The sequence below is a fragment of the Microtus oregoni genome, unplaced genomic scaffold (assembly GCF_018167655.1).
Source record: "Microtus oregoni isolate MIOR12 unplaced genomic scaffold, Mior012 000013F_ref0000133, whole genome shotgun sequence".
NCBI classification, from domain to species: domain Eukaryota; kingdom Metazoa; phylum Chordata; class Mammalia; order Rodentia; family Cricetidae; genus Microtus; species Microtus oregoni.
The window spans coordinates 11075590-11103360 of NW_024543072.1; the positions used below are offsets into that span (position 1 = coordinate 11075590).

General features: G+C 38.3%; 1 protein-coding gene across 1 annotated transcript; it reads left to right on the forward strand.

The window, feature by feature from the left end:
• Positions 1–1063: 1063 nt before the first annotated feature.
• On the forward strand, positions 1064–26388 carry Ptpn20 (protein tyrosine phosphatase non-receptor type 20). Its single transcript, XM_041663033.1, has 7 exons — positions 1064–1070; positions 1407–1555; positions 11295–11385; positions 20932–21266; positions 22938–23153; positions 25396–25458; positions 26323–26388. Exons 1-7 carry the CDS (start codon positions 1064–1066, stop codon positions 26386–26388), a joined length of 927 nt encoding a protein of 308 aa, XP_041518967.1.
• The last annotated feature ends 1383 nt before the right edge of the window (positions 26389–27771 follow it).

A 27771-nucleotide genomic window follows, 5' to 3' on the forward strand; every position in this document is an offset into this window, starting at 1 on the left:
CCATTTTATCTTTTCACTGGATCCTGTGTTGAATAATAGTATGAAAATGGACATTATCTCATTCATGACTTCTCAGTAAAATCTTTTAGCTCTTCATTTCAGGATGTTTGTTGCAGATTATAATGTGTAACTTTATATTGTACTACGGTACATTTCTTAAATTTTTATCTAGGGTTTAAATGTTTTGTTTTACCATGATAGGATGTTGCATTTTACTAAATGCTTTATCTTCATCTGTCAAGATGACCATATGTCTTTGGATTTAATAAGATATGATATGTCATTCAACTGGAATCTCCAAGACTTCAATATTTTTGCTTATCTTTGTTGTGGTTAAAAGGTAATCAAAATAGCCTCTGTTGTTGTGAGAATCACATTTCCCCTTATGGATTGCTTATACTGCCTCTCTCACTGTTGCTACAGGCATTCATAAAGAACTGTAGGGTTTCTATTGCTGTTAACTAAATAATAACCTCTTTCTCCTGCCCCTCTAAAGGGATTCTGGTTATATTGTGTGTGGTTACAAGACAAGATGACCTACCCAAGGTTGTTGAGGTTCTTGGAAATGGTCATCTCCTTCTTTTGTTTAATTGATTTTTATGTATTATTAGAAGTAACTTAATTTTTATTCTCTTGCAATTTTTGTTTTCTTTGGAAAGAGATTTTTAAGAACTTCAATATTTTACCTTAAAATTGTGAAACTTAAAAATTATATTTTACTATGAACTTCTAGACTTACTGCATTTTGACCCTCAAATGATGCTTGTACAATTTCAGATATTTGGCACTTATACTTGACAGTGTGACCTAAAGGTCATTATAAAATCATGGATTCCATATGTGTTATTTGATAAAGAACATACTATTCTATTGTTGTTATGTGTGATGTATATCTGCTATTCTGTCTTGTGGGTTGTAATACTTAGACCCACTCTGTCTTTTGATGTGTTTTGTGTTGTTTGATCTATTTTAGTAGATTGAGACATGTGTTAGACTCTCTGCATCCTCTTCTTTAGACTCTAGGGACATACAAATACTTCTAAATATTCCAAATACTAAATCCATGGAGGGTAAGGAGCTTTGTTTTTGTCTTAGTCTGAAGTCATATGCATATCCCTTCATGTAGTTGTCAATCTACATACCACATTCATATTACAAGACAGAATATGCTTCAGTCTACTGTGTCTGCCATACCACTGAATGGGTTTTCCATCATCTCAAGGTAGGTAGCATATTTTCTCGAAAACAATGGTAGTCTATTTAAAAGTAAGAGGTGTTTCTGGAAAGGTAAACTTCTGTTGAAGTTTAAAGCTTTGTATTTATAGAGGAAAAAAAATCCGAGAAATAAAGAATAACTCTTCAGTAACTACGTGGAACTTAGAAATGTGGTCCTTTTTGTTCCTCAGACGTTAAAACAACTGTCTCTGAAAAGGAGCTGACTCAGTTGGCACAGATCCGACCATTAATGTTCAACCACCCTTCACAGTCTGCTATGAGGGATTGTCTGAAAATGCTCCAGAAAAAAGATGAATATGATATCATCCGTGAGTTTTTGGTAAATATGTTGGTCTAAAGAAAAGTTTATAATTTTCTTTTCTATACCACAACCAAAAGTTCCTTTTGCTTTTTTCTTCCTTTTTGCGAAGTGCATTGCTTGTATTTTTAAATATCGTATTTTAAAAATAATAGATGTACATGGTAAAAATAATCAACTTAGCATAAAAAGGTATAAAATATGTAGATATGCTCCTTTCTCCTCCCCCAACTTCCCCCTAAGTCCCCTTTGACTATAGGCTTGTCCTGTAAGCATAAAGTATTGGGGTGTTCTGTATTCATGTGTCTACCTCTTTAAAGAGTCTTTCCTATGACAGACAGTTTTCATTCATATGACCAGTATTTACAGCTGAACCTTTGAGTTAATCACATACCAAGCGTCTTCATTTCTTGTAATAGTTCCAGGACATTTAGTCTGTTCTATTTTCTGCTTTTTAAATATCAAACATCCTTCATATGTATATTATACATTTGTCTTTTTAAAGAACAAATTCCTAAAAAACAGTATTTTGGGCTATCATGTTTTCAAATTTATCCATCATGACTTTGGTTGATGATTTGTCATTTCTGTATTTTTAGATACAGAATTATCTTTCCATATTTTAAAACATTGCCTATTTCATGTGGTTCTTACCCCAATTTTTTCTTATTATTTCTCATATTAATTGCACTTCATATAATGAAGAAACTATTCCTTTTCTGTTTAAATGTGTAGTATATACACATAGATATGAGCACATGCATATATACTTGTTTACCATTAAGGAATAGCTAATTTTTGTACTGAAATCTGGTGACCAAAGAACTTCTGAGTTTTTATATTTTTAGTATTATCCATTTTATTCTAAGAACATAATAATTATTTTATATTTTCTTGGTGCTATTAAAAGTGTTTTTAGTATTTGAATCTTTCATCTAGTGTCCGGTTAGATTTTTAACTTGACTTAAGGTGTTTGGAAGGAACCACTATTGTATATCTGTCCATTTGTCTTAAGACTCTACTGAAAATTCTGCTGATGTCATTTATCTTAGATTTTTTTTTAAAAATTGACTTTATTGTTCATGTAGTGATTCAAGATTTCTAGGATTTTACCATATATTAGGACTATCCTTAATTACTGTTGTATGACTTTTTTTCTGATTATTCTTAAGGATTTCTTTCTGGGTTAGTTTTGGAATTGGTTTTCAGAAGGAATAAAATTGTTAATTTGGCCATAGTATCATAGTGCTTGACACCTAGGTAAGCCCCATCTTATGATGGCCGCAGTTGTTGGCACTCATTTAAGCACTGGTGGCTAAATAGTGGATACACAAAAATTAGCAAAGAAAATTTAAAATATACAGAGTCTCAGGCTTTATTCATATATATTAGAATAAAAAGGACCTGATACTTTCCAGTTTCTTTTGTACCATTGGCCCTCTGTGTCTGTGGTTTCTGCACTACTGGTCTCAATAAACTGTAGATCAAAAAAATATGGCAACACATTGTATCTATGTTGAACTGCTTACCTGTTTTTATACCTTAAGCAATAAAGTGTAACAACTGTGTATATATATTTATATTGTATTGAGTGTAAGTGACCTGAAGATCATGTAATCATGAAAGAATATGCACAGGGCATATGAAAACACTGTTCCCCATTTTATATATACAAGACTCTTACAGCTCTAGATCTTTATTTCCGTGGGAGTCCTAGGGCCAGTTCCTTGAGGATACCTGTAGTGATGAGGTGAGCAGGCCTGCTTTTCATTCTGCCCAGCTCCAGCATGATTAGCTTTACACCCGAAATAACAACACACAAATTGTATTCATTTAAACACTGGCTGGCCCATTAGTTCCAGCCTCTTATTGGCTAATTCTCACAACTTGCTTTAACCCATATTTAGTAATCTGTGTAGCACCACGAGATGGTGGCTTACCAGGAAGATTCTAACCTGCATCCATCTTGGAGAGGAGAGCTATGGCGTCTGACCCACTTCCCTTCTTCTCAGCATTCTGTTCTGTCTTCCCCACCTACCTATGTTCTGACCTATCAGGCCAAGCAGTTTTCTTTATTAATTAACCAATGAAATCAACACATAGAAAGAAGACCCACCTACATCAGATACCAAGGGATGATGAAATAGTGTCTTTCTTTTTTTATTATTACTTAAAAAACACAGTCCAAATTTCCATTCCCTTCCCTCCTCCCAGTCCCCTTCCTCTCCCTCCACAGACCCTTCTCCCACCTCTCCAACCCTAAGGAAGTATTATGCACCCCGTTCTGTGGAAAGTCCAAGGACCTCCCTACTACATCTAGGTTGAGCAAGGTTAACATCCAAAGAGAATAGGATCCCATGAAGCTGGTACATCCCAGTGTCACTATCAGTGGGCCCCTCAGTCTGCTCTAGTTATCAACCCCCTTCAGAGTGGCTTGGTTGTTGCCATGCTCATTCACCCCCAATCCAGTTGGAGTTGGTGAGCTCCCATCAGCTCAAGCAAACTGTCTCAGTGGATGACCCCCTCATGGTCTTGAATTCCTTGCTCATACTCTCACTCCTTCCACTCTTCAAATGGATCTTGGGAGCTCAGTTCAGTGCTCTGATGTGAGTCATTGCCTCTGTTCCCATCTGTTGTTGGACAAAGGTTCTCTGGTGATATTTAAGAAAATCATCAGTCTGACTACAGGGTAAGGTCAGTTCAGACACCCTCTCCTCTATTGCTTAGGGTCTCAGCTGGGTTCATCCCTGTGGGTTCTTGGACATTTTTCTAGAGCCAGGTTTCTTGCTAACTCCATAATGGCTCCCTCAATCAAGATATCTCTTTCCTTGCTCTCATATCTATCTGTCCTTCCTCCATCTCGACTATCCCATTCCCTCAAATTCTCTTCAAACCCCCTTCTCCCTTTCCTTCTACCTCCTGCTCCCCCTGCTCCCAAATTTTTGTCTGATTCCAATTTCCAGGGTGGTCTGTATATATTTTTCTTTGGGTTTACCTTATTACTTAGTTTCTCTAGGATCCTGAACTATAGGCTCATTGCCCTTTGTTTATGACTAGTATCCACTTATGAGTGAGTACATACCATATTCATTTTTGGGAGTCTAGGTTACCTCACTCAGGATAACGTTTTCTAATTCTGTCCACTTGCATACAAAATTCAAGATGTCATTATTTTTTACTGCTGAGTAGTACTCTAATGTGTAGATGTACCACACTTTCTTTATCCATTCTTCAGTTGAGGGGCATCTAGGTTGTTTCCAGGTTCCGGCTACTATATATAATGCTGCTATGAACATAGTTGAACAAATGCTCTTGTAGTATGATTGACCATCTTTTGGGTTTATTCCCAAGAGTGAAATTGCTGGATCCTGAGGTAGGTTGATTCCCAGTTTTCTGAGAAACCGCCACACTGATTTCCAAAGTGGTTGCACAAGTTTGTATTTCCACCAGCAATGGATGAGTATTCCCCTTGTCCCACAACCTCTCCAGCATAAGCTATCATTAATGTTTTTGATCTTAGCCATTCTGACAGATGTAAGATGGTATCTCAAAGTTGTTTTGATTTGCATTTCCCTGATAGCTAAGGATGAAGAACATGTCCTTAAGTATCTTTTGGCCATTTGAAATTATTCTGATGAGAATTCTCTGTTTAGTTCAGTACACCACTTTTTAGTTGGGTTATTTAGAATTTTAATGTCTAATTTCTTGAGTTCTTTATATATTTTGGAGATCAGTCCTTTGTCTGATGGAGGGTTGGTGAAGAGTTTTTTCCCAGTCAGTAGGCTGCCTTTTTTTGTCTGATTGACTGTGTCCTTTGCTTTACAGAAGCTTCTCAGTTTCAGGAGTTCCCATTTATTTATTGATGCTCTTACTATCTGTGCTACTGGGGTTATATTTAGGAAGTGGTCTCCTGTGCCCGTGCATTGAAGGTTACTTCCCACTTTCTTCTCTATCAGGTTCAGTGTGGTCAGATTTATGTTGAGGTCTTTAATCCATTTGGACTTGAGTTTTGTGCATGGTGACAGATATGGATCTATTTTCATTCTTCTACAGGTTGACATCCAGTTATGCCAGCACCATTTGTTGAAGATGCTTTCTTTTTTTCATTGTATCTTTTTGCTTCTTTTTCAAAAATCAGGTGTTCATAGGTATGCGAATTAATATCTGGGTCTTCAATTAGATTCCATTTGTCAATGTCTCTGTTTTTATGCCAATACCAAACTGTTTTCATTACTGTAGCTCTTTAGTAGAGCGTGAAGTCAGGGATGGGAATGCCTCCGGCAGTTCCTTTATTATATAGGTCTGTTTTGGCTATTTTGGGTTTCTTGTTTTTCCATATGAAGTTGAGTATCATTCTTTCAAGGTCTGTGAAGAATTGTGTTAGGATTTTGATGGTGATTTCATTAAATCTATAGATTGCCTTCGGTAAGATTGCAGTTTTTACTATGTTGATCCTTCCTATCCAAGAGCATGGGAGATCTTTCCATTTTCTTGTATCTTCTTCAATTTCTTTCTTCAAAGACATAACTTCTTGTCAAATAGATCTTTCACTTCCTTTGTTAGTGTTACCCCAAGATATTTTATGTGATTTGTGGCTATAGTGAAAGGTGATGTTTCTCTGATTTCCCTCTCACCTTCTTTATCCTTTGTGTGTAGGAGGGCTACTGAATTTTTTGAGTTGATCTTGTATCCTGCCACTTCACTGAAGGTATTTATCAGCTGTAGGAGTTCTCTGGTAGTTTGGGGGGCCACTTATATACACTATCATATCATCTGCAAATAACGAAAGTTTAACTTCTTCCTTTCCAATTTGAATCCCCTTGATCTCCTTATGTTGTCTTATTGTTATTGCTAAAACTTCAAGAACTATGTTGAAGAGATATGGAGAGAGTGGACAGCCTTGTCTTGTTCCTGCTTTTAGTGGAATCTCTGAGTTTCTCTCCATTTAATTTGATGTTAGCTGTCGGCTTGCTGTGTATTGCTTTTATTATATTTAAATATGATCCTTGTATCCCCAATCTCTCCAAGATCTTTATCATGAAGGGATGTTGAATTTTGTCAAATGCTTTTTCTGCATCCAATGAAATGATCATATGTTTTTTTTTTCAGTTTATTTATATGGTAGATTACATTGATTGATTTTCGTATGTTGAACCAGCCCTGCATCTCTGGGATGAAGCCTACTTGGTCATGATGGATGATTTTTTTTTATGTGTTCTTGGATTCAATTTGCCAGAATTTTATTGAGAATTTTTGCATCCATGTTCATGAGTGAGATTGGTCTGTAATTCTCTTTCTTTGTTGAGTATTTGTGTGGTTTTGGTATCAGGGTAACTGTAGCTTCATAAAAAGAGTTTGGAAATGAACCTTCTGTTTTTATTATGTGGAACACTTTGAGGAGTGTAGGTATTAGCTCTTCTTGAAAGTTCTGGTAGAATTCAGCACTAAAACTATCCATCCTTGGGCTTTTTTTGGTTGGGAGGTTTTTGATGGCAGCTTCAATCTCCTCACAGTTTATAGGTCTATTTAAATTGTTCACCTGGTCTTGATTTAATTTTGGTAGGTGGTATCTATCTAAAAAAATTGTCCATTTCTTTTACATTTTCCAGTTTTGTGGAGTATAGATTTTTGTAGTAGGACCTAATGATTCTCTGAATTTCCTCAATGTCCATTGTTATGCCCCCCTTTTCATTTCTGATTTTGTTAATTTGAATATTCTCTCTCTGCCTTTTGATTAGTTTGGATAAGGGTTTGTCAGTCTTGTTGATTTTTTCAAAGAACTTGCTCTTTGTTTCATTGATTCTTTGGATTGTTTTCTGTGTTTCTATTTTGTTGATTTCAGTCCTCAACTTGATTATTTCCTGTTTTCTTCTCCTTTCGGGTGAGTCTGCTTCTTTTTTTTTCTAGAGCTTTCAGGCATGCTGTCATGTCATTGATGTGAGCTTTCTCCATTTTCCTTATGTGGGCACTTAATGCTATGAAATATCCTCTTAGCACTGCTTTCATGGTGTCCCATAGGTTTGGATATGTTGTGTCTTTATTTTCATTGAATTCAAGGAAGATTTTAATTTCTTTCTTTATTTCTCCTTGACCCAGGAGTGGTTCAGTAGTTGACTGTTCAGTTTCCGTGAGTTTATAGGCTTTCTGGGAGCAGTATTGTTGAATTCTAACTTTATTCCATGGCAATCTGATAAGACACAGTGGATTACTTCAATTTTTTGTATCTGTGGGTGTTTGCTTTGTTACTGAGAATGTGATCAATTTTAGAGAAGGTCCCATGAGGTGCTGAGAAGAAGGTATATTCTTTTTTGTTTGGGTGGAATGTTCTATAAAAGTCTCTTAAGTCCATTTGATTCATTACATCTGTTAGTTCTCTTATTTCTCTGTTAAGTTTCTCTCTGTTTGACCTGTCCATTGTTGAGAGAGGAGTTTTGAAATCTCATATTATTGGTGTGTGGGGTTTGATGTGCGATTCAAGTTTCGGTAATGTTTCTTTTACATATGTGGTTACTCTTGAATTAGGGGCATAGATATTCAGGATTGAGACTTCATCTTGATGAATTGTTCCTGTTATGAGTATAAAAATGTCCTTTTCCATCTCTTCTAATTGATTTTAGTTTGAAATCAATTTTATTAGATATTAGAATAGCCACACCTGCTTGTTTTTTAGATCAGTTTCATTGGAAAACCTTTTCCCAATGCTTTACTCCAAGGTAGTGTCTGTCTTTGAGGTTGAGGTGTGTTTCTTGTAAACAGAAGAATGCTGGATCCTGTTTACATATCCATTCTCTTAGCCTGTGTCTTTTTATAGGTTAATTGAGACCATTGATATTAAGTGATATTGATGACCAGTGGTTGTTGGCTCTGGTTATCTTTTGGTAGTCATGTTTGTGTGTTTCCCTTCTATGGGCTATGCTGGTGGTGGGTTATCCGATCCCTGTGTTATTGTGAGTGTAGTTAGCTTCCTTGGGTTATGGCTTTCCTTCTAATACTTTCTGTAAGGCTGGGTTTATTCATGTGTATTGTTTAAATCTGTTTCTGTCATTGAATATCTTGTTTTCTCCATCAATGGTGAATGAAAGCTTTGCTGGGTATAGTAGTCTGGGCTTGTATCCATGGTCTCTTAGTGTCTGCAGCACATCTATCCAGGACCTTCTGGCTTGCATGGTTTCCACTGAGAAGTCAGGTGTAATTCTGATAGGTTTTCCTTTATATGTTACTTTACCTTTTTCTTTTGCAGCTCTTAATATTCTTTCTTTATTCTGTATGCTTTGTGTTTTGATTATTATATGGCGAGGGGATGTTTTCTTTTTTTGATCCAGTCGTTTTGGTGTTCTGTAAGCTTCTTGTACCTTCCTAGGTATATCCTTTAAGTTGGGAAAGTTTCTATAATTTTGTTGAATATATTTTCTGTGCCTTTGAGCTGGAATTCTTCTCCATCTTCTACCCCTATTATTCTCAGGTTTGGTCTTTTCATGGTGTTCCAGATTTCCTGAATGTTTTGTGTTAAGAATTTGTTGGATTTAGTGTTTTCTTTGACCAATGAGTCTATTTCCTCAATAGAATCTTCAGTGTATGAGATTCTTTCTTCTATCTCTTGTATTCTGTTGGTTATATTTGTCTCTGTAGTTCTTGTTCATTTACCCAGATTTTCCATTTCCAGAGTTCCCTCGGTTTATGTTTTCTTTATTTCCTCTATTTCAGTCTTCAAATCTTGAACTGTTTCCTTCACCTGTTTGATTGCTTTTTCTTGATTTTCTTTGAGGGATTTATTAATTTCTTCCAGTTTTTGTTTGTCTCCTCCATTTCTTTAAGGGAGGTTTTCCACTTTTGCTTTAAAGGTCTCCATCATTTTCGTTAAGTAATGTTTAAAGTCATTTTATTCTATATCTTCGGGTTAGGATGATCAAGTCTTCCTGTTGTGTGTCCTCTGGGTTCTGGTGGTAATATGTTGCTTTTTAGGATGTTGGAGGAGTTCTTGCATTGGTGCCTCCCCATCTCTTCCTTCAGCTCTTATGTCTCTTATGTCCACGAAGAATTGGTCTCCATGGAGCTTGCAGGGAACAATGCGTTGGGGGCAGAATAGATGACTGTCTAGCAGACAAGCTACCTGCTGGCTGCTCTTATGCCCACCAAGTATTGGTCTCCACGGAGCTCGCAGGGAAGGACGCATTTGGGGCGGGGTATATGGCTGTCTAGCAGACCAGCACCCTGCTGGTGCTAGGAATGCAGAAGGCACCTGGGGAGGGGGGAGCCCTGGCCTTTCTCCCATGTGGAGATTTTAGGGAGTGGGGGGTCCGGAGTCCCAGGGCCACTGTTGTCTCACCTCTTATGTCCACCAGGTATTGGTTTCCATGGATCTCATAGGGAATGATGCCTAGTTTTATCATATCTCTGAGCTAGATGAGATGCTCTGGGCTCTTGTTACTATGTTACATCCACCCTTCCTGCATCCTTCCACTCACTTTACTTTTCACATAGTTGTAGTAATAAGAGTGGCGGGGCTGCGTCCCCGGCACCCGGCTGCCCCCACGGCTAGCTTTACCCAAAATAATTACATGGAAACTGTATTCTTTTAAGCACTGCTTGGCCCTTTAGCTCTAGCCCTTACTGGCTAATTCTGATATCCCGATCAACCCATTTCTAATAAACTGTACCGGGAAGATTCTAGCCTATGTCCATCCTGGGTCGGAGCTTCATCGCGTGCATCTGCCTGGGAGCTGGGAGCATGGCGTCTCTCTGAGGCGTCTGCTCCCGAGAGGAGAGCTGTGGAGTCTAAGCTCACTTCCTCTTCCTCCCAGCGTTCTGTTCTGTTTACTCCTCCCACCTATCTTCTAACCAATGAGGGCCAAGCAGTTTCTTTATATTTAACCAATGACCTTCCTCCATCACATAGTCGTTTTGATAGTTCCCTAAGACCAAGGCTAAATTCTGCTTACTCTCTTGGTGTTTTCTTATGTATCTTTAGATACTATCATTAACACTATTATTTCTATAAGTCACATATTTGATAAATATTCTTTATTCACTGCTTAAGGATGGGAAAATTTTCTAGTTTGTCTTTTTATTCCAATATCTAGAACTAAATGCTTAATAAATTTTGGTGAATTCATACTTGTTTAAGAATTTCTTTTGAGGAGCTGGAGAGATAGCCCAGCCATTAAAAGCTCTTCCAGAGGTCCTGAGTTAATTCCCAGCAACCACATGGTGGCCCACAGCTATTTATAGTGGGGTCTGATGCCCTCTTCTGGCATAAAGTCACACATCAGATCCAACATTCTTATATGCAAAATAAATAAATCTTATAAAAAGAAAAAAATCTTTTGAGAGAAAGAGCTTTCTTTAGTCATTATCCCAGCTATAATTTCTTCAAGCAGTAAATTTTAAGGCTTCTTATAGGGTTTTAAAATGTTTCTGTTATAGTTTTTTTTATAAAATGATAGCGTTATAATTAGATCCTAATAATTAAATACTCTATTTCATTTTTTATGAAAAAGTAAACAATAGTGTTCAGGGAAAAAACTATCTTGAGAATTACCTTTTTTTAAAAAAAAATCAAGCAACTCATTGATTCATTCTCTTAACTTAGTATATTCTATGCAGCTATCCTTATTAGACAAGATTCAAGTTTCTCTTTTTTGTTGTGTAACATTGAATAGCAGGTCATATCACACAGAATTTAAGGATAATCAGTGCTAATCAAATGGAGGGTTTTCTTCTTTTTAAATGGTAAATATGTGGTTTGTTTTCCTTTCTGCAGGAGTTAGAACAAATGACTGTGCCTGATGACTTCAACTGTGGGAATGAACTACTCAACAAAGACAAAAACAGATACCGAGATATTCTTCCATGTAAGCTGAGAGCATTTTAAATTATTTTCCTGTTAACAGTTGGGAAAAGGTAAAAACTGACTTTCTGTATGACACATTTTGAACTTTATCATGAAGAACTCTGGTATTAAGCACCTGTGGCATCTCTTCTGAATACTGTCAATGAGTTCTTTATACAGCCCATTAGTCTGATTGCCATCTAAAACAAAGTCTGTTTATTAAGCTGCCATCTGTCACCTGGTAGCCGAAGCCTGGCTACCTTCTTTAGAGTTTGTTTAAACATTAAAATACAGTGGGGCTATTTATGTCCTCTGCCCTAGACATTCATGCTAACTCATCAATCTACTGCCCAACAGGCAGCAGCTTTATTATATCAACAGGGTTCTACCTGTAGCTTCCATGCATTGGGCAGAAGGTAGAAAGAACGGTGTTCTCTTTTCTGTATATTTTCTCACCATATTTGTCAATCTCAACCATCCAGAGAACAGAAAGAAAAATAAGATACTGCAGACTTAATGGAAATTTTATTTTATGATCATCTCTTTCAAAATCAGAATTTTCTAAGTCAAATTTACCATTTTTTTTAAATAACTTGACCAGCTTCCATTATTAACTACTGTCTTACTGTAACCATCCACTGTTCAAGCCCGAAGGCTGGGTCATTTGTTATACACAAAATGTGCTTGGAAGTTCTTTCCCTCTGACCTCTCTAATGCCTCTGGAATCCCCCACCCTTCTCTGTTGACAGTGTTGCCAACCTGGACTGAATTTTCTCTCACCTCTCAGCTGATTTCGTCTTCATCCTGCCCCTTTCCTACCCATTCACAAGAGCTGCTGAGGGATTTTCATAGTGAGGACACCCAGCCATCCTCTTCTGTGACCCTGTGTTACAGTCATGCTGATTTTCTCTGTGGTGTTTGTCTGGTTGTCTCTGTACCTGCTTTATGTTTCTAAAAGTCATTCTTTTTCTTCCCTCCAAATGATTAAATCTTCAACCCATGCAAGAATGGTCTCCTTTCTCTGCTGTAGTTATCCTTGTCATCTAGAGCTTGTCAGTTCAGCCTCTGTTGTTTTCCACAAAGCTAGATGTGCTGATTTCCCAAGTGTCCTAGTGTCTTGTTAGTCAGTACTTTTCCCACTTTCCAAATTATTCTTTAATGATTTTTGCTGTTTCTCTAGAGAGAATCAAAGCAGGACACTGTCTGCCAAGATAAAATAGACACCTTTGTGTTTTGTCAGCTCATACCAGCTTAAATAACATTGATTATAAATCAATGAGTACCCTCTCAAGATGGTTAAAATGATGTACTTTGTTATCTTCTGTGAGACAATATGAAATTCACTAGTACTTCTGAAAATCAGATCCATAACTATCCCCTATGCAACATTTTAGTGCTGCAAACCATTTGGTGCTACACTGAAAGGTCAAAGGTCTCATATATTGACTTTTATCCCGATATGTGCAATTATTCATCAAGGAAACTGAAAGTCAAAAAGATTTTAAAAAGTGATCCTCTCAGGATTTTAAGAGGGAATAAGTGCATTTTAAGAGTAAAGTTTATGTGTACTTGATCCTGGTTGAGTTCTATCCTGGGCACAAAGGTTGACAAGGAGGTACAGAGACACAAAAAATGTTCACTTAAATGGTTAAAAATAGGAAAATCATCCTAAAGTTTTTGCTTTATTTAAACTATAATTCAACTAAGTTCTGATTTAAGATTTGCTTACTTCATAAAACAGTCTAGTCTAAGATGATTTGTCAGCCTGTGTATGTGATAACCATGGCATAATCTAGTCTAGCGTGATCTGAATGTCATCCTGTGTAGGTGAGAACCATGACATAGTCTAGTCTAGCGTGATCTGAATGTCATCCTGTGTAGGTGAGAACCATGACACAGTCTAGTCTAGCGTGATCTGAATGTCATCCTGTGTAGGTGAGAACCATGACACAGTCTACTGTGATCTGATTATCAGCACGAATAGGTGGAAACTTGACAGTCTAGTGTAATTTGAATGTCGGCCTGTGTAGGTAAAAGCCATGACATAGTCTAGCGTGATCTGAATGTCATCCTGTGTATGTGAGAACCATGACACAGTCTAGTCTAGCGTGATCTGAATGTCATCCTGTGTAGGTGAGAACCATGACACAGTCTAGCGTGATCTGAATGTCATCCTGTGTATGTGAGAACCATGACACAGTCTAGCGTGATCTGAATGTCATCCTGTGTATGTGAGAACCATGACACAGTCTAGCGTGATCTGAATGTCATCCTGTGTATATGAGAACCATGACACAGTCTAGCGTGATCTGAATGTCATCCTGTGTATGTGAGAACCATGACACAGTCTAGTCTAGCGTGATCTGAATGTCATCCTGTGTATGTGAGAACCATGACACAGTCTAGCGTGATCTGAATGTCATCCTGTGTATGTGAGAACCATGACACAGTCTAGCGTGATCTGAATGTCATCCTGTGTATGTGAGAACCATGACACAGTCTAGCGTGATCTGAATGTCAGCCTGTGTAGGTGAGAACCATGACACAGTCTAGTGTGATCTGAATGTCATCCTGTGTAGGTGAGAACCATAACACAGTCTAGTCTAGCGTGATCTGAATGTCATCCTGTGTAGGTGAGAACCATGACACAGTCTAGTCTAGCGTGATCTGAATGTCATCCTGTGTAGGTGAGAACCATGACACAGTCTAGTCTAGCGTGATCTGAATGTCATCCTGTGTAGGTGAGAACCATGACACAGTCTAGTCTAGCGTGATCTGAATGTCATCCTGTGTAGGTGAGAACCATGACACAGTCTAGCGTGATCTGAATGTCATCCTGTGTAGGTGAGAACCATGACACGGTCTAGTGTGATCTGAATGTCAGCCTGTGTAGGTGAGAACCATTGTACAATCTAGTATGATCTGAGTGTCAGCCTATGTAGGTGGGAAAACATCTTTGGTTTCTTCATCACATATACAGAGGAAGTTCTAACGACATGTCAAGAAGGCCAAAATTCATTTATTTTCTTCCACTTCAGTTAGTCTTCACCTTCCAAAGTCTAACATGCACATATATTATTTACATAATATATTGTTTAAAATATTAAAACATGAATCAGATTTCAGTTGTCATTGTATTAACTGTGAATAGTTGCAAACATAGCAAATATGCCTGTTCACTCCTAAGTGTGCAAATTACTGTCAGTAAAAGATGGGCAGCATACCAAGGACTAACCTGACTTCCTTCTAAATCTGTTTGTGTTGTGTGAACAAACAGCAAAGCATGCAGTTGTATGCTGTGCCCTTCATCTCCCAGTGAGAACCCACGTGGCACTCTACAAAGATATCAGTCATTGGCAGCTAAGAAAAGAAAAATTATGATTCTGGGGATACAATTAGAATTTAACACACCTGACCTTATAGAATCAATAGTTGGCTGGGAGCATTTGATATTGAAAAAAAGTCTCTTTTGCTGCATCCAGGGACTTGCTGAAGGGTGGCTTACCAAAATAAAAGCAGGAAGTTTGGGATGACCAGGATGAAGAGCACCTAGAAATGTGCTGGCTTTGCATTGCAGGAACTCTAGTTCCTCGACAAAGGAAACACAGAGGGCAAAATGATAGGAACAAATGCAAATGTAGGCAGGGTCATGACAATCAAGATAGAATAAAATAAGAGGCTCGCCCTGAGTTATACATTGAAAGGAAGTGCAAACCCTGTTCAAACTAAAAATGAAGGGCTTTTATTCTCAGTGTTTCTAATGTTTTAGATTAGTATTCAAAATAAATACAAATCTTGCTTTAATTTTTTTTCTGTGTATTTATAGTCAATAGGAAAATTTTTAAAGCTTTGACAAAAATTGTAAGGGCCATGAAACAATGATATTTTTCTATTGATTATTAAGATTTTTGAAACTTCATTTTGCATAGTCATATTTTGACCTTGTACCATCATGCAAAGCAAGGAAGGCCTTTATTACAAGGGTTTCCAGGTGGAAACACAATATAGTGTATTTATTTAACACTTTATAACTGGCAAACCATTTTAATGGCTATTAAAGTGAAAACACATTGTATGTCAAGTATCCAACTCCAAGTGGAATATCTTTTCAGTTACTTGTCTCTAGGTCAAGATAGTGTCTCAGATTTCTGGATATTCTTTATAAAAATGCAAGGAGGGCAGGGAAGATAATAATATGTGAATTTGAGGTTGCAAAACAATAAGGAAAAGATACTATTTCAACTAACACTCTGGTTAGCTGCATATTTATATAAAAATTCTCTAATCTTCATACTTTTATATAAAAATGGACTCAAAATAGGTCACAAAACTAAATATAATAAAAGTCATATTTGGGACTGGAGAGATGGCTCAGTAGTTAAGAATTCAGGCTGTTCTTCTATAGGACACAAGTTCAGTTCCCAGCACCCATGTCAGATGGCTCACAGCTGCCTGTAACTCCAGTTTCAGGCAGTCTGATGCCTTCTTTTGTTCTCCACACATGTGTATGCATACACACATGTGCATACACACATTACATATGGCATAGACACACAGATACATACACAAATACATATAAAATATTTTAAATTAAAAACATAAATGCATACAACTTCTTGGAGTAAAACCAAAGAAAATTTTTTAGCATCATTAGATTAAGTAAAAAATTTCTCAGCAGGACACAAAACTCTGAAACTGCCAAAGGAAAAATAATTAGACTTCATCAAACTTTCTTAAAAAAAATGTGCTTTTAATTATGCCATCTTAAAAACAAAATGGCAAATAGCAGGCTAGAAAAAAATTAAGTACAAAAATCTACTTAATAAAGGATATGCATTTATAATATAGTAAGAACTTCTATGACTCAAAGAACAACAATTTAACAACAAGTGAACAAAAGATTTGAGACTTTTTGAGGAGGTGGATGGACTAGAAGTAGCTCGCTTTCACTTCACTGTCTGAACTCAGGATAGATTAACTTTTCAGTTCTGTCATAATTTAGTTCAAAGGGCTTTCAACATCTTTTCCTTCTATAGGCCATTATGGTGAGAAAACAGTAGCAAATAGTCTAGACTTTTTTGTAACACATTTTCATATCAGAGAATGGAAAATACACTTAAAAGGAACTTCTGTGGTTGAAGTTTCAAGGGATCCAAATTTGTGGGACAATTTGCAATACTCTCTTCTATGAAGAAAGATAAATTACTATATAAGGCTTCTCAAGCCAAAAATGATGTCACAATGTCTCTTGAGCCTCTCTAGCCTCTGGGTGGCAACATATTCCTCTTTTAGATGGGAATTCTAAAAAAGGCTCTGCCACAAATGTAGACCACTGTGGAAGGCTCTGCCACTTAAATTCAGAAGATGTAATGGTTGGTGGCAGTTGTGGTGTTTAGAACCTGTTGCATTACTCCAAAGTGTCTTAGGATTTTGAAGGAATGCTCTGCAATCCCTCTGTGAACTGCTTTCCTTTGGAGAGGCAGGCTTTAGCCTACTATTACACCTTAGCAGAGACTGCATAGAAGAGAACTAAGTAGAGATTGCTTCTATGTGAATAAGCAAGATATTAAGGTGGGTATACACAACAGCACTTATTAGCAGAGAAATATGGTAGACATGAGATTCTTCTCGAGTAGACCCTCTTAGTTACTTTTCTGTTGCTGTGACAAAGCATTATGACCAAGACAACTTATAAAAGAGAGCATTTAATTTGGGAGTTCATGATTTCAGAGGGTTAGAGTCCACGAACATCATGTTAACAGTCAGACCAGCATGAAACTTGAACAGTAGCTGAGAGTTCACACCTAATCCACAAGTGCAAGGCAAAGAAAGAGACCTGGGAAGTGGCATGGGCTTTTGAATTCTCAAAGCCTACCCAGAAACACACCACCTCCAGTAAGACAGAACCTTTTAACCTCCTGAAAACAGTCCCACACCTGGAGAACAGACATGCAAACTTAAGAGCTTATGGGAGTCATCCTCACTCAACCCCTCACAACCTTGAAGGCACAAATAAGTTCCATGAAAAAACTGTCTAAGTATCTATGATCCTTATTCCTGGTATACTGCTTTCTCTCCCTCGCTTGTACTTATGTTCTTATGAAGAGTTCCCAAAGGGAAGCAAAGGGAGGGTTCCACGTGGCCTGTATTGTTTCCATAGATCTGCTGTGTCACCTGACAATTGCACCACCATTTTGAGACATTTCTGAAGTGTAATGGTGAGGGAATAACTTTGGTTGGTATACTTGGTTGTTCATTTTTTTTCTTGGAGAGAAATGGTTGGAGGGTAAGCTTAAGTGAAAGCCAGTGCCTTAACTGGGTGGATGGTCAAGGCTTTGGAAAAATATGACTGAACAATTAGTAAGAGAAGGTCTAGGAAAATGTATGTAGCTAGAGCTTTCTAAATGAGCACAGTCCACATAGATCCTGATGTCTCATGTGAGCACTCATGAAGAGTGGCTTCAACAGGGGCAGTAGCCATGCAGATAGAATATTATTCTATGGACAACAGTCATTTTCCCTGATTACCCTGCCAGTTTTCAGTAGCTCATGAAAAAACAGCCTACTCAGCATTGTTGGAGGTTATGTATGGATTCAGTTTTGTAGACTTCCTGCCACTTACCAAGAGCAACCATTGATGAGTATCTGGGCTTCCAGAAGCATTGGACCGGCACTGAGTCCCTGTCATGAAACCTTTCCTTGAGATGGCAGGTTATAATTGAGCCACTTCTATCTGAAAGAGATAGTGATTTTTTTTAAACAAAAGATAAATTTGCTCTGTATATGGATTTTTCTTACCTAGACACCGTGCTTTTTCCAAATATACCTTCTGTAGACCTACAGAATGCCTTATACACCATCATGGGTGTGCCGCACAAAGGAACTCACCATTCTGGGGAGACTTACTTGATATAGTGGTTGGATACAGTGCTAAATAGGTGACATTCTCTTCTTGGGACAGTATTCTCTAGGAGACTGTGTGTATACACAGTACCTGGCTAGGGTTCAGAGACTAAGGGGTACACACAGGAGCAACACCACTCTAATAAGCCATCAGCACAATGTTTGCCTTCTGGCTGTGTGACTTCTCATTGTCTTTGTTGTGGTGGTGGTGAGATATTTTCATTAGGTCATTGAGGATTTTGTTTATGCTTTGATCACATTCACTCTTCCCAGCTCTTCCTAGATCCACCCCTTCCCTTCCCACCCAGACTTATGTCCTCCCTTTCCCCATAAAGACCAACCTGGTCTGTCCAAACGTTCTGGAATGTGTGGGCCTTTGTTGGAGCATGGTCTATGTCTCAGCACACTCTTAGAGAAAACTTCTTCCAGCAGCTATCAGTTGCCAGTAGCGCCTTAGCTAGGGGTGGAACTTTGCACCCAACTTTCCTCTCCATGCTGGCATTTGGTCTGACTTGGGCTCTCAGAGGTCTTATGTCTGCTGCAACAACTGCTGTGAGTTCATAAACGCAACTGCCTGCTGTATCCACAAAGCACGTTCCTGTTGCCCTCCACCTCTCTGGCTCTTACGTTCCTATGTACCCTCTTCTACAGTGGAGCCCGAGCCTTTGGAGGGAAGAGTGGGGTGTGTATGTTTCATTTAGGGCTGAACATTCATTCTGCAGTTTGTTATTCTCAATTAGGAATTTTGCCCAATTGTGGGTCTGTGCATTGATTACTATCTACTATAAATGTAAATGCCTCTGATGAGGATTGAGATATACTTTAATATATGGGTATAATGATAGGTCATTAGGAGTTGATTTAATACTCTGGCCTTTTAGCAGCCATCATAGTAGGCTTTACCCTAGGGTCTGTAGTAACTGTCTAGTCATTGGTTCTGGGCCACTAATGGTTTCCAGGATGGGTTTCATCTTATGGAGTGTACCTTTAATCCAATCAGAAAGTAGTTGTTAACTTCCATGACATTGACCTTAAGCTGTTAACAACTCTCTTCTTTAATGTTATTCCAAGTCAAGTGGTGGCTTTCTGCAAAGCTGACTCTTTTCTTGAGAATCACAAAGCTTGTAATAATTGCTTGGATTTGTGAAGCCTACAAGAGGCTGCATAGAATGGGACAAGTAGGGCAGGAGTTTGAATTGAGTACTTTTGGTTTGTATCTCTAAGCCAGACTTGGTTGAATTATTTAACACTTCTAATCTCCCTTTTCAATATTAAAAATGCTTATATAAAGTACATTCCTGTCAGTTAACAGCATGTACTGACTTTACTTCCATTTGAAAATATTTGTTTTTCTATATTTAGCAACAGATTTTCCTGTTCATCTTTATAAGAGAGTTCTTATACTGCGTTGGAATTCAAGACAGACTCTGTCAGACTCCACAGACCTTGTTTGGTGACCATTAAGCATAGCGTAGTTGCTAAATGACTGCTCATGACATCCTGAGTAGTAAGAGAAGTAGCTGGTGAGAAGAACACTGTGGCAGGGAAGGCCCTGAGCAGAACACACTGATGCTTTTTACGTGGGAGCAGTGGTGGAACAGAGCTCCAGATGTCTGTGTGCAGTAAATCAAGAGCTCCTGGACGGTGAAGTTTATTATGGGCCAAATGCCAGTTTCCCTCTTGTACTTTCTAACAGTGTGAGACAAGTCCCATGCTATTTGGAGCCAGTTCTTTCAGTACCAGTACCACCTTTTTGCCACTTCCCTTGTGTCTGTCTCAGGGTTTCTATTGCTGTGAAGAGCCAGCATGACCACAGCAAGTCTGATAAAGGAAAAGCATTAACTGGGATGGCTTACATTTTCAAAGGCTTAGTCCATTATCATCATGGTGTGACATGGTGGCATGCAGGCAGACATGGTGTTGGAGAGGAGCTAAGAGTCTTACATCTTGACCCGCAGGCAACAGGCAGTGATCTGAGACACTAGGCATGGCTTGAGCATATATGAGACCTCAAAGTCCACCCCGCAGTGACACACTTCCTCCAACAAGGCCATACCTTTTGCAACAAAGCCACACTTCCTAACCGAACCACTCCTTATGAGCTTATATGGGCCAGTTACATTCAAATCACCACACCTTGTTTTGATTGGCACATTACCTCACCCAGTGAAAGCTGAGGAAGGATTGGAAAATATGGCTGCCTGGCTGCAATAAGGGCATTGGTGGAATTCCATTAATACTAGAATTTGTTGCTAAACCATTATCAAGCCATTCTGTAAAAACTATGGTCTCTGCTGCCACATACGTACAGATTTCCCTGATTCTCAGGAGAATGCCACTCACTGCTGTCCCCGACAGCTGCTGTACTCAGTTGCAGAGTAGTTGTCACCAGACACCCTTGGGTCTAAGACTGCTGCATGTCACAGGTGCTGGCGCTGGCGCTGGCTCTTGCTCTCAGTATCCTCCTGGCTGTGTATTTATCATGTCTTGCAAATAGGTTTTATGGAGGAGTGAATTTAAACTTAGCCCCTTTGAAAAGAATCTTGTGTGCCAGTTTTCGAGGGGAGGGTCATGGATTTACCTATGTGGGATGCTTTATGAAGTCTGGATGGGTTGTCTACCCACTCTTCCATATTTTCACCACATGTTTCTGTTTCTATAATAGATGATTCAACACGTGTTCCTCTTGGAAAAAACAAAAACTACATCAATGCTAGTTATATTAGAATAGAAAATGATGAAGAAGAGTATTTTTATATTGCTACTCAAGGACCACTGCCAGAGACTATAGAAGACTTCTGGCAAATGGTTATGGAAAATAATTGTAATGTTATTGCTATGATAACCAGAGAGATAGAAGGTGGAGTTATCAAGTGTCAGAGGTACTGGCCCATTTCTCTGAAGGAACCTTTGGAATTGAAACACTTGAGCATCCTTCTGGAGAACTGCCAGATAACTCAATATTTCATCATTCAAATATTTCAAATTGTGAAGAAGTCCGTAAGTCTTAAACTGCTGCTAGTAGATGCATGCTTTATGATAGAAGCTGCCATATTCCACTAGGGTGGAATAGGCACTAAGGGTATGCTGTGTTGCTTGATAACCCTGGGAGGTCTGTTCTTTTCTGAAGGGAAATGGAGGAGCCATGGATCTGAGATAGGGTAAGGGTTGGGAGGAGTGGAGGGAGATGAGGCTGCGGTTGGAATGAAGAAAATAAATAAAGTAAATAAAAGGGAAAAACGTAACTGTGATCAGTGGTGGTGGCACATGCCTTGAATCCCAGCATTCCAGAGGCAGAGATAGGACAGTCTCTTTAAGTTCGAGGCCAGCCTGGTTTACAGAGAGCATCCCAGGACAGCTAGTGCTATTTAGAGAGACCCTGTCTCTAATAGAAAAATAAAAGTAACTTTTAGCCTCTTTTTCTCTAAAAATGAAGCTATAAATTTTCACTTCTGCTTAGTCAAACTGGAGAGAAAAGAAAATGGAGAGGGAAAATAGGTCAGGGAGTGGGCACTAGATGGCCCTGTGATGTGCTTTGGTGGCTTCTGCCCAGACAAGCGTGCTTACTACTGCTGGATTCCACCATACTCAGTGAGCCAGGAGATATCTGTATTTTCCCGTTCTTGAGCTGCTGTGCTCAGCCACAGTGACTGGATTCACATGGGGCACTTTGGGGCTAAGATGGGGAAACCTAGTGTTTTACCTGAAGGTGGAGAAAAGGACGACTGGGGGCAACATCACACCGGGAACGTGCAGGACTTAGATGAGAAGGAAAGGAAGCAGACAGTTTAAAAAGAAATTGCCTTAGGCATGCACATTACACACACACACACACACACACAGTCCCATATACATAAAAGTTAAATGCTCTGGGACGTAAATTCATTCATTATCAAGGGACAATGAGAAATAAAGTGTGACTATAAACATAAAGCAGGGACCAGCTGGAACATACCCTATTTCTTCAAAAGAACATAAATTTAATAAGTGGTAACTGGGATGAAACACTCACAGGTGGAATTGTTGTTTGTTTTGTTTTGTTTTAAATAAAATTGCCACACTTAATAAGGTGCTTAGGATTTGCGACTTATGACACGAAGAGGGTTTTGAAACCATGTCAACCATGCCTAAGTTTGGTTACTGTACCAGAATGTACAGATTCTTCTGAATGTGTCAGCCTATTTTTTACTTTTAAATACTTTGAAATCTTGGTTTTTCTGAAGCCTCATGATAGAGAAGAAGAAAAGGTAGCTTAGGATTTGAAAGGCATACATACAAACCAGGCTCTAACTGTGGAAGCCTTGTGACCTAGCATTTACCTCCCAACCCTGGCCTCTAAAAATGATGATATAAGGATTAAATTATAACTGATGTGAAATTCCTGCCACATTACCTGGTGTGGATCAAGTGTTGAAGTCCTGCCTCCTGAGAGCATTTTTATTTTTATTGTTTTCATTATTGTGTTCTCCTTTTTTAGATGGAGAAAAGCTAACTCTGACAACTTCCAGAGTTTCTGTAAACATCAAAATTAGGTTCCAGTACTCTGAATGCTCTGTATACCAGTTTGTGTTATCTCCATCATCATTGTTGTTGCTGTTGTTGGTATATTAGAAGTTGAAATGAGACCTCTAATATAAGAAATCAATAAACCTCTCTGTGTCTCTTTAACAGACAGGAATGAGTCACCGTGTAAAACACTTGCAGTTCACAAAATGGCCAGACCATGGCACTCCTGCCTCAGCGGACTTTTTCATCAAATACGTCCGTTATGTGAGGAAGAGCCACATCTCAGGACCCCTGGTTGTTCACTGCAGTGCTGGTGTAGGCCGTACGGGGGTGTTCATATGTGTGGATGTTGTGTTCTGTGCCATCGAGAAGAATTTGTCTGTAAGTGTGTGATGACGCAGATGGACTGAGGCTGTCTCTAAACACAGTTCTTAACAGCTTGGTGTTACTGCAAGACTGACTTGGACCAGTGGAGCACATCAGATGCGCAGTAGCTTAGGAGACCTCATTCTCACTGCGCTTGCTGCAGGCTCCTGGGAATAGTGGGGAGGATTAAAGCATATTATACAAGTAAATGGCTAGGATAGTGTGGAAAGGAATGGACACTCTGTAAATGTGCATTCATTTCCTTCCTCTGTGTGCCACTTACGGCATTACCATTTTTCTAGGTAATTTCAGTGAAGTGTGATTGCTTTCCATGAACAAATCTGACATGCATGTATACTGAAAACATGTTGAGCTCGGATTAATGAGAGGTCCCTAGGCTTAACTGACAATTTTACTATATGCTTTAGATTTGGGTGACTTTATATAGGTCTCTCATCCTCTCTCAAATATCAGCTGTATTATTTTATGTTTTGTGATTTAACATTTCTAACTATGTGTATATGTGTGTATGTGCACATGCCAGAGAGAATAAAGGGTTCAGATTTTTCTGAAGCTGGAGTTTACAGGTAGTTGTGAGTTGTTCAACATGGGTACTGGGATTTGAACTCAAGTCCTCTGCAAGAGCAGTTTGCTCTCTTGAGCATGGGGCTGTTTCTTTAGCCCTAAAAGTCAGTTTTCTTAGCATAAAATGAGGAGAGAATTATACACAGGTGTGAGCCAAACATTAGCAATCCCTTACTTTTCTCCTAAACTGGGTGCAAGAGACAGTTTGAGCTGGGCGGTGGTGGCTCATACCTTTAATACTAGCACTCAGGAGGCAGAGGCAGGTGGATCTCTGGGCTCAAGGCCAGCCTGGTCTACAGAGTTCCAGAACAGCCAAAGCTACACAGAGAAACCCTGTCCTGAAAAATAAAACAAAACAAAAATAGGAAAAAATGAAGAAATATATAGTATGTTCATGGATTTGCTAAATTCATGAAAATTCTGGAAATTGTCAGTTCTCCCAAAAATTCGTATATAGACTGCAGGTAATTTTTACCACAATTCCACAAGCAAGCTGTGCTAACTAGTTTTATGTCACCTTGACAGATGTTAGAGACATATCTTGGAAGAAGAAATCTTAACTGAGCAAACGCCTCCATAATATTGGCCTTTCTTGAAAATAATCTTTCTTAAGTTGTGATGGACATAGGAAGGCCTAGCTCATTGTCACTTGTGCCAAATCTGGGTAGGTTGGTGATGGGAACGAAACTAGGAAACCCTAGTTCCAGCCTTGAGTTCCTGCTCTGATTTCTGCCAGTGATTTAATGTGTATGACATGGCACTGTAAGCTGAAATAAATCCTTTCTCCTCAAGATACTTGCTTTTTATCACAGCAATAGAAATCCTAACTAAGACACAAACTAATAATAAAAAGTATATGTTGGAAAACACAGATTCTAAACTGCCTAAGACAATTTTGAAATGTAAGAATAAAGTGTAAAGAATAACTCTATCTAATATTAAATATTTTATGCGGTTAAAGAGATACAAAGGTTGATACTAGCAACAAAATAAGACACACAGATCAATGGAACAAACTGCAGAGCCAGAATTCTCCAAATGATTTTAAATAAAGGTGTCCCAGCAATTCTGTGTAGGAAGAATAACCTTTTCAACAATGGTTTTGGAACAAATGGCTATTCATACCCAATAAATAGGTAAAATAAATCTTAATTAAAACTTTATACTTTATACTTATTAAAATATGTTATAATTTATATTATAATTTAAATTATATTATACTTAATTAAAACCTTATACTTAAATGCTCAATATAGAGTGTAGACTTAGGTATATAAAAAAATCTTGGTCCCAAAAGGTCAAAAAATAAGGTGGATAACTCTCAAGGGATAAGACCTAAAGATGACCTCTGGGTTCTAAATGTACATTCACTGCACAGCATATGTGAGCCCGTGCTGCTTTCAGTTCTCCCTGGTAGCACAAAGGGGGTCTCCTTTTGGGAACATTCTTTCTTGTAAATGATGGCTTCCTTCTTCCCCACGAGAAGTCGACTGAAACAAGTCCTTCCTAGTCATCGGACTGTGCTATTGTGACTGGGAAGGAGACCTTTCTGGTTACGTCTTGACGTCCCTTTTCAATAGAAGGACGTATAGAGTGCTCACTTTTGTACTCTACATATGAGTTGGCATTTTTCCTCTGTCTGGATAATTCAGTTACCACCATCTCATTTCAGTTCAACATTATGAACATAGTGACCCAGATGAGAAAACAGCGTTGTGGCATGATCCAAACAAAGGTAGGTGCTCCTCTCGTAAACCTTAATAAGGACAGCCAAGACACAGATTAGTGTACTGCAGCGCTTTATAGTTCATAGTGCTCTTTTTACCTTTGTGATAGCATTAATTCTTAACTTTGGTGGAGTTGTTTTGCTCTGATAACCTTGATGAAGTACATTAGATTTCCAGCAATGGAGTCTGTTCCATGGGGTTACTTAGAGAACAAGGGGAGGACTTGGCACTGAGACTGAAATCACAGGCCTTGACCACATTCTGTATAAGCAGTATATCAAATGTTATTTCTAGGTTTCTAGACAGTAATTTGAAATGTGTACTTGCCTCTATCTATCTATCTATCTATCTATCTATCTATCTATCTATCTATTTCTCACCTGTCTGTCTGTTTTTTTGTTATTGGCACATTGTAAAAAGGTATTTTTTAATATCACAGATTACTTTTTAACCACCAGGAGAAATAAAGAGAATATTTATAATAAAAACAGTTGCCTCTGAACTGATATGTATACTATATATAAAATGTATATATAATTAGGGATATATTTGGTTATATATTATATAACCGTTGTATATATTTGAGATGTTAGACTTACATGAGAGCCTTAGATTAGCTAAAGAAGACATAAGGAAAGGGATGTTTCATTTCATTCTGTTTAGATATTTGTCTGCTAAAGAATCCTACACCAAGACATTTATTTTTATTATTTATGTTCTTCATATTTAAATACATACTTGCTTAAAGAAGCTCTCAAGGGTTTGTAGTCAACATTTGGTCTTTGAGGGGAATTTTCTCATGTTACAGCTGTGTACTCCCGAAGGAGACCTTGGCTTCTGGTTGCTTAACCGTGTCGTTTGTGTGTGCGCAGGAGCAGTATCACTTTTGTTATAAAATTGTGCTTGAAGTTCTTCAGAATCTTCTGGCTTTGAGTTAAGAAAGACTGCGCCTCTCACTTGAGATTACCAAGAAGCTTGTGCTGAAGGCGCTGCTGGCCGTGCACTTTGCCCTCTGATTTTCTCTCTGAAATCTCACTGAAGGCAGCATCTTTGGGCACAGAGCGAACTGTTTTCACTTGATCTTTCTGGACAATGGCAAAATACCCACCCATGTTTTTCAGTGGAGCAAAGGTTACATAAAATAACCCCAGCTTAGCTGTTTGGGTTAAGGGTCTTTAGAGTTCAATAAAAGACTGAAATATATTGATTAAGCTTTTATTTGGAAAGGTGGCCAACAACCTCAGAAGATTTCCAAGCCTTACAAGCCTTACTCAGGGAGAACATGGGACTAATAAATGGTAGGTTCATATGTTGACCTCTCACGGGCATTTTGCAGGTATTGTCTATGGTCTTTAGAGAAGCTAGGGTCCATACTCTCAACTGGCAACTGAATAACTCAAAAGGACTCTAACTAGGATGGATTGACTTTCAATATAAATGGTTTTAGTGTCCTATACTTGCATAGTCCCAGAGTGCCCTAGGGATTTCCACGAAACAGCTACCTTCCTGGAGCAGCCAGGCCCTTGTCCTGCTGCCCTGAGAAACACCTTATTGGTGAACAGAGTCCCTCTTCGCCCTCATGCGAGCACACCAGTGAACAGTCCCAAACAAAAATGCTCGTTGATCTGTAAATTCAGTGGAAATGTTTGTCAGGCCCAAACTTCTTTTCTACCCTGCCCTAACAGTTAACACACCATTCTGTCTGCTTTATCAGAAGCAAGTATTATATGGTACTTGCCTCTTAATCTTTAGCTAGCAAATAAACTTTAATGTAATGATAATGCTATGTTTTTTATTACTTGTTAAACCAATTTTTTTCAAACTAAGATCTAAAAAAAGCTTCATTTTCTTTCTCTCTCCCCCCTCCTTTCTTCCCCCTCCTCTTTCTTTTTCTCCAGAGGTCCATTAAGTTGTTTGTTTCCTCCGTAGAAAGATTTAGATTCTGGACATTCGAACTAGATTTTGGAAAACTAAATTCGTAGTTGTGAAAGTGAAACTTCTATATTCTTGCTAAAAACTTCTGGCCATTATTATATTCATCATATCAGGATTCTGCCTCAGACAGTTATAGTGATTCTTTGGTTAAGGGATTTTGGCAATCAGTCAGTCATTCCTAATTATAACCCATAAAGCAATTGATAAGGGTATTGTACAGTCAGTTCAGTAGGATAAGAGCTGTGAATCATACTGAAAATTCCTAAAATTATAAATCCTGAACTTTTAAGAGGTTTATTGCTTTGGTTAAATGAATACTTGAATCGGTTAAATTAGAATTGATAAGTCTCATTTTAAAAATAATTATATGCCATATATTTGACATT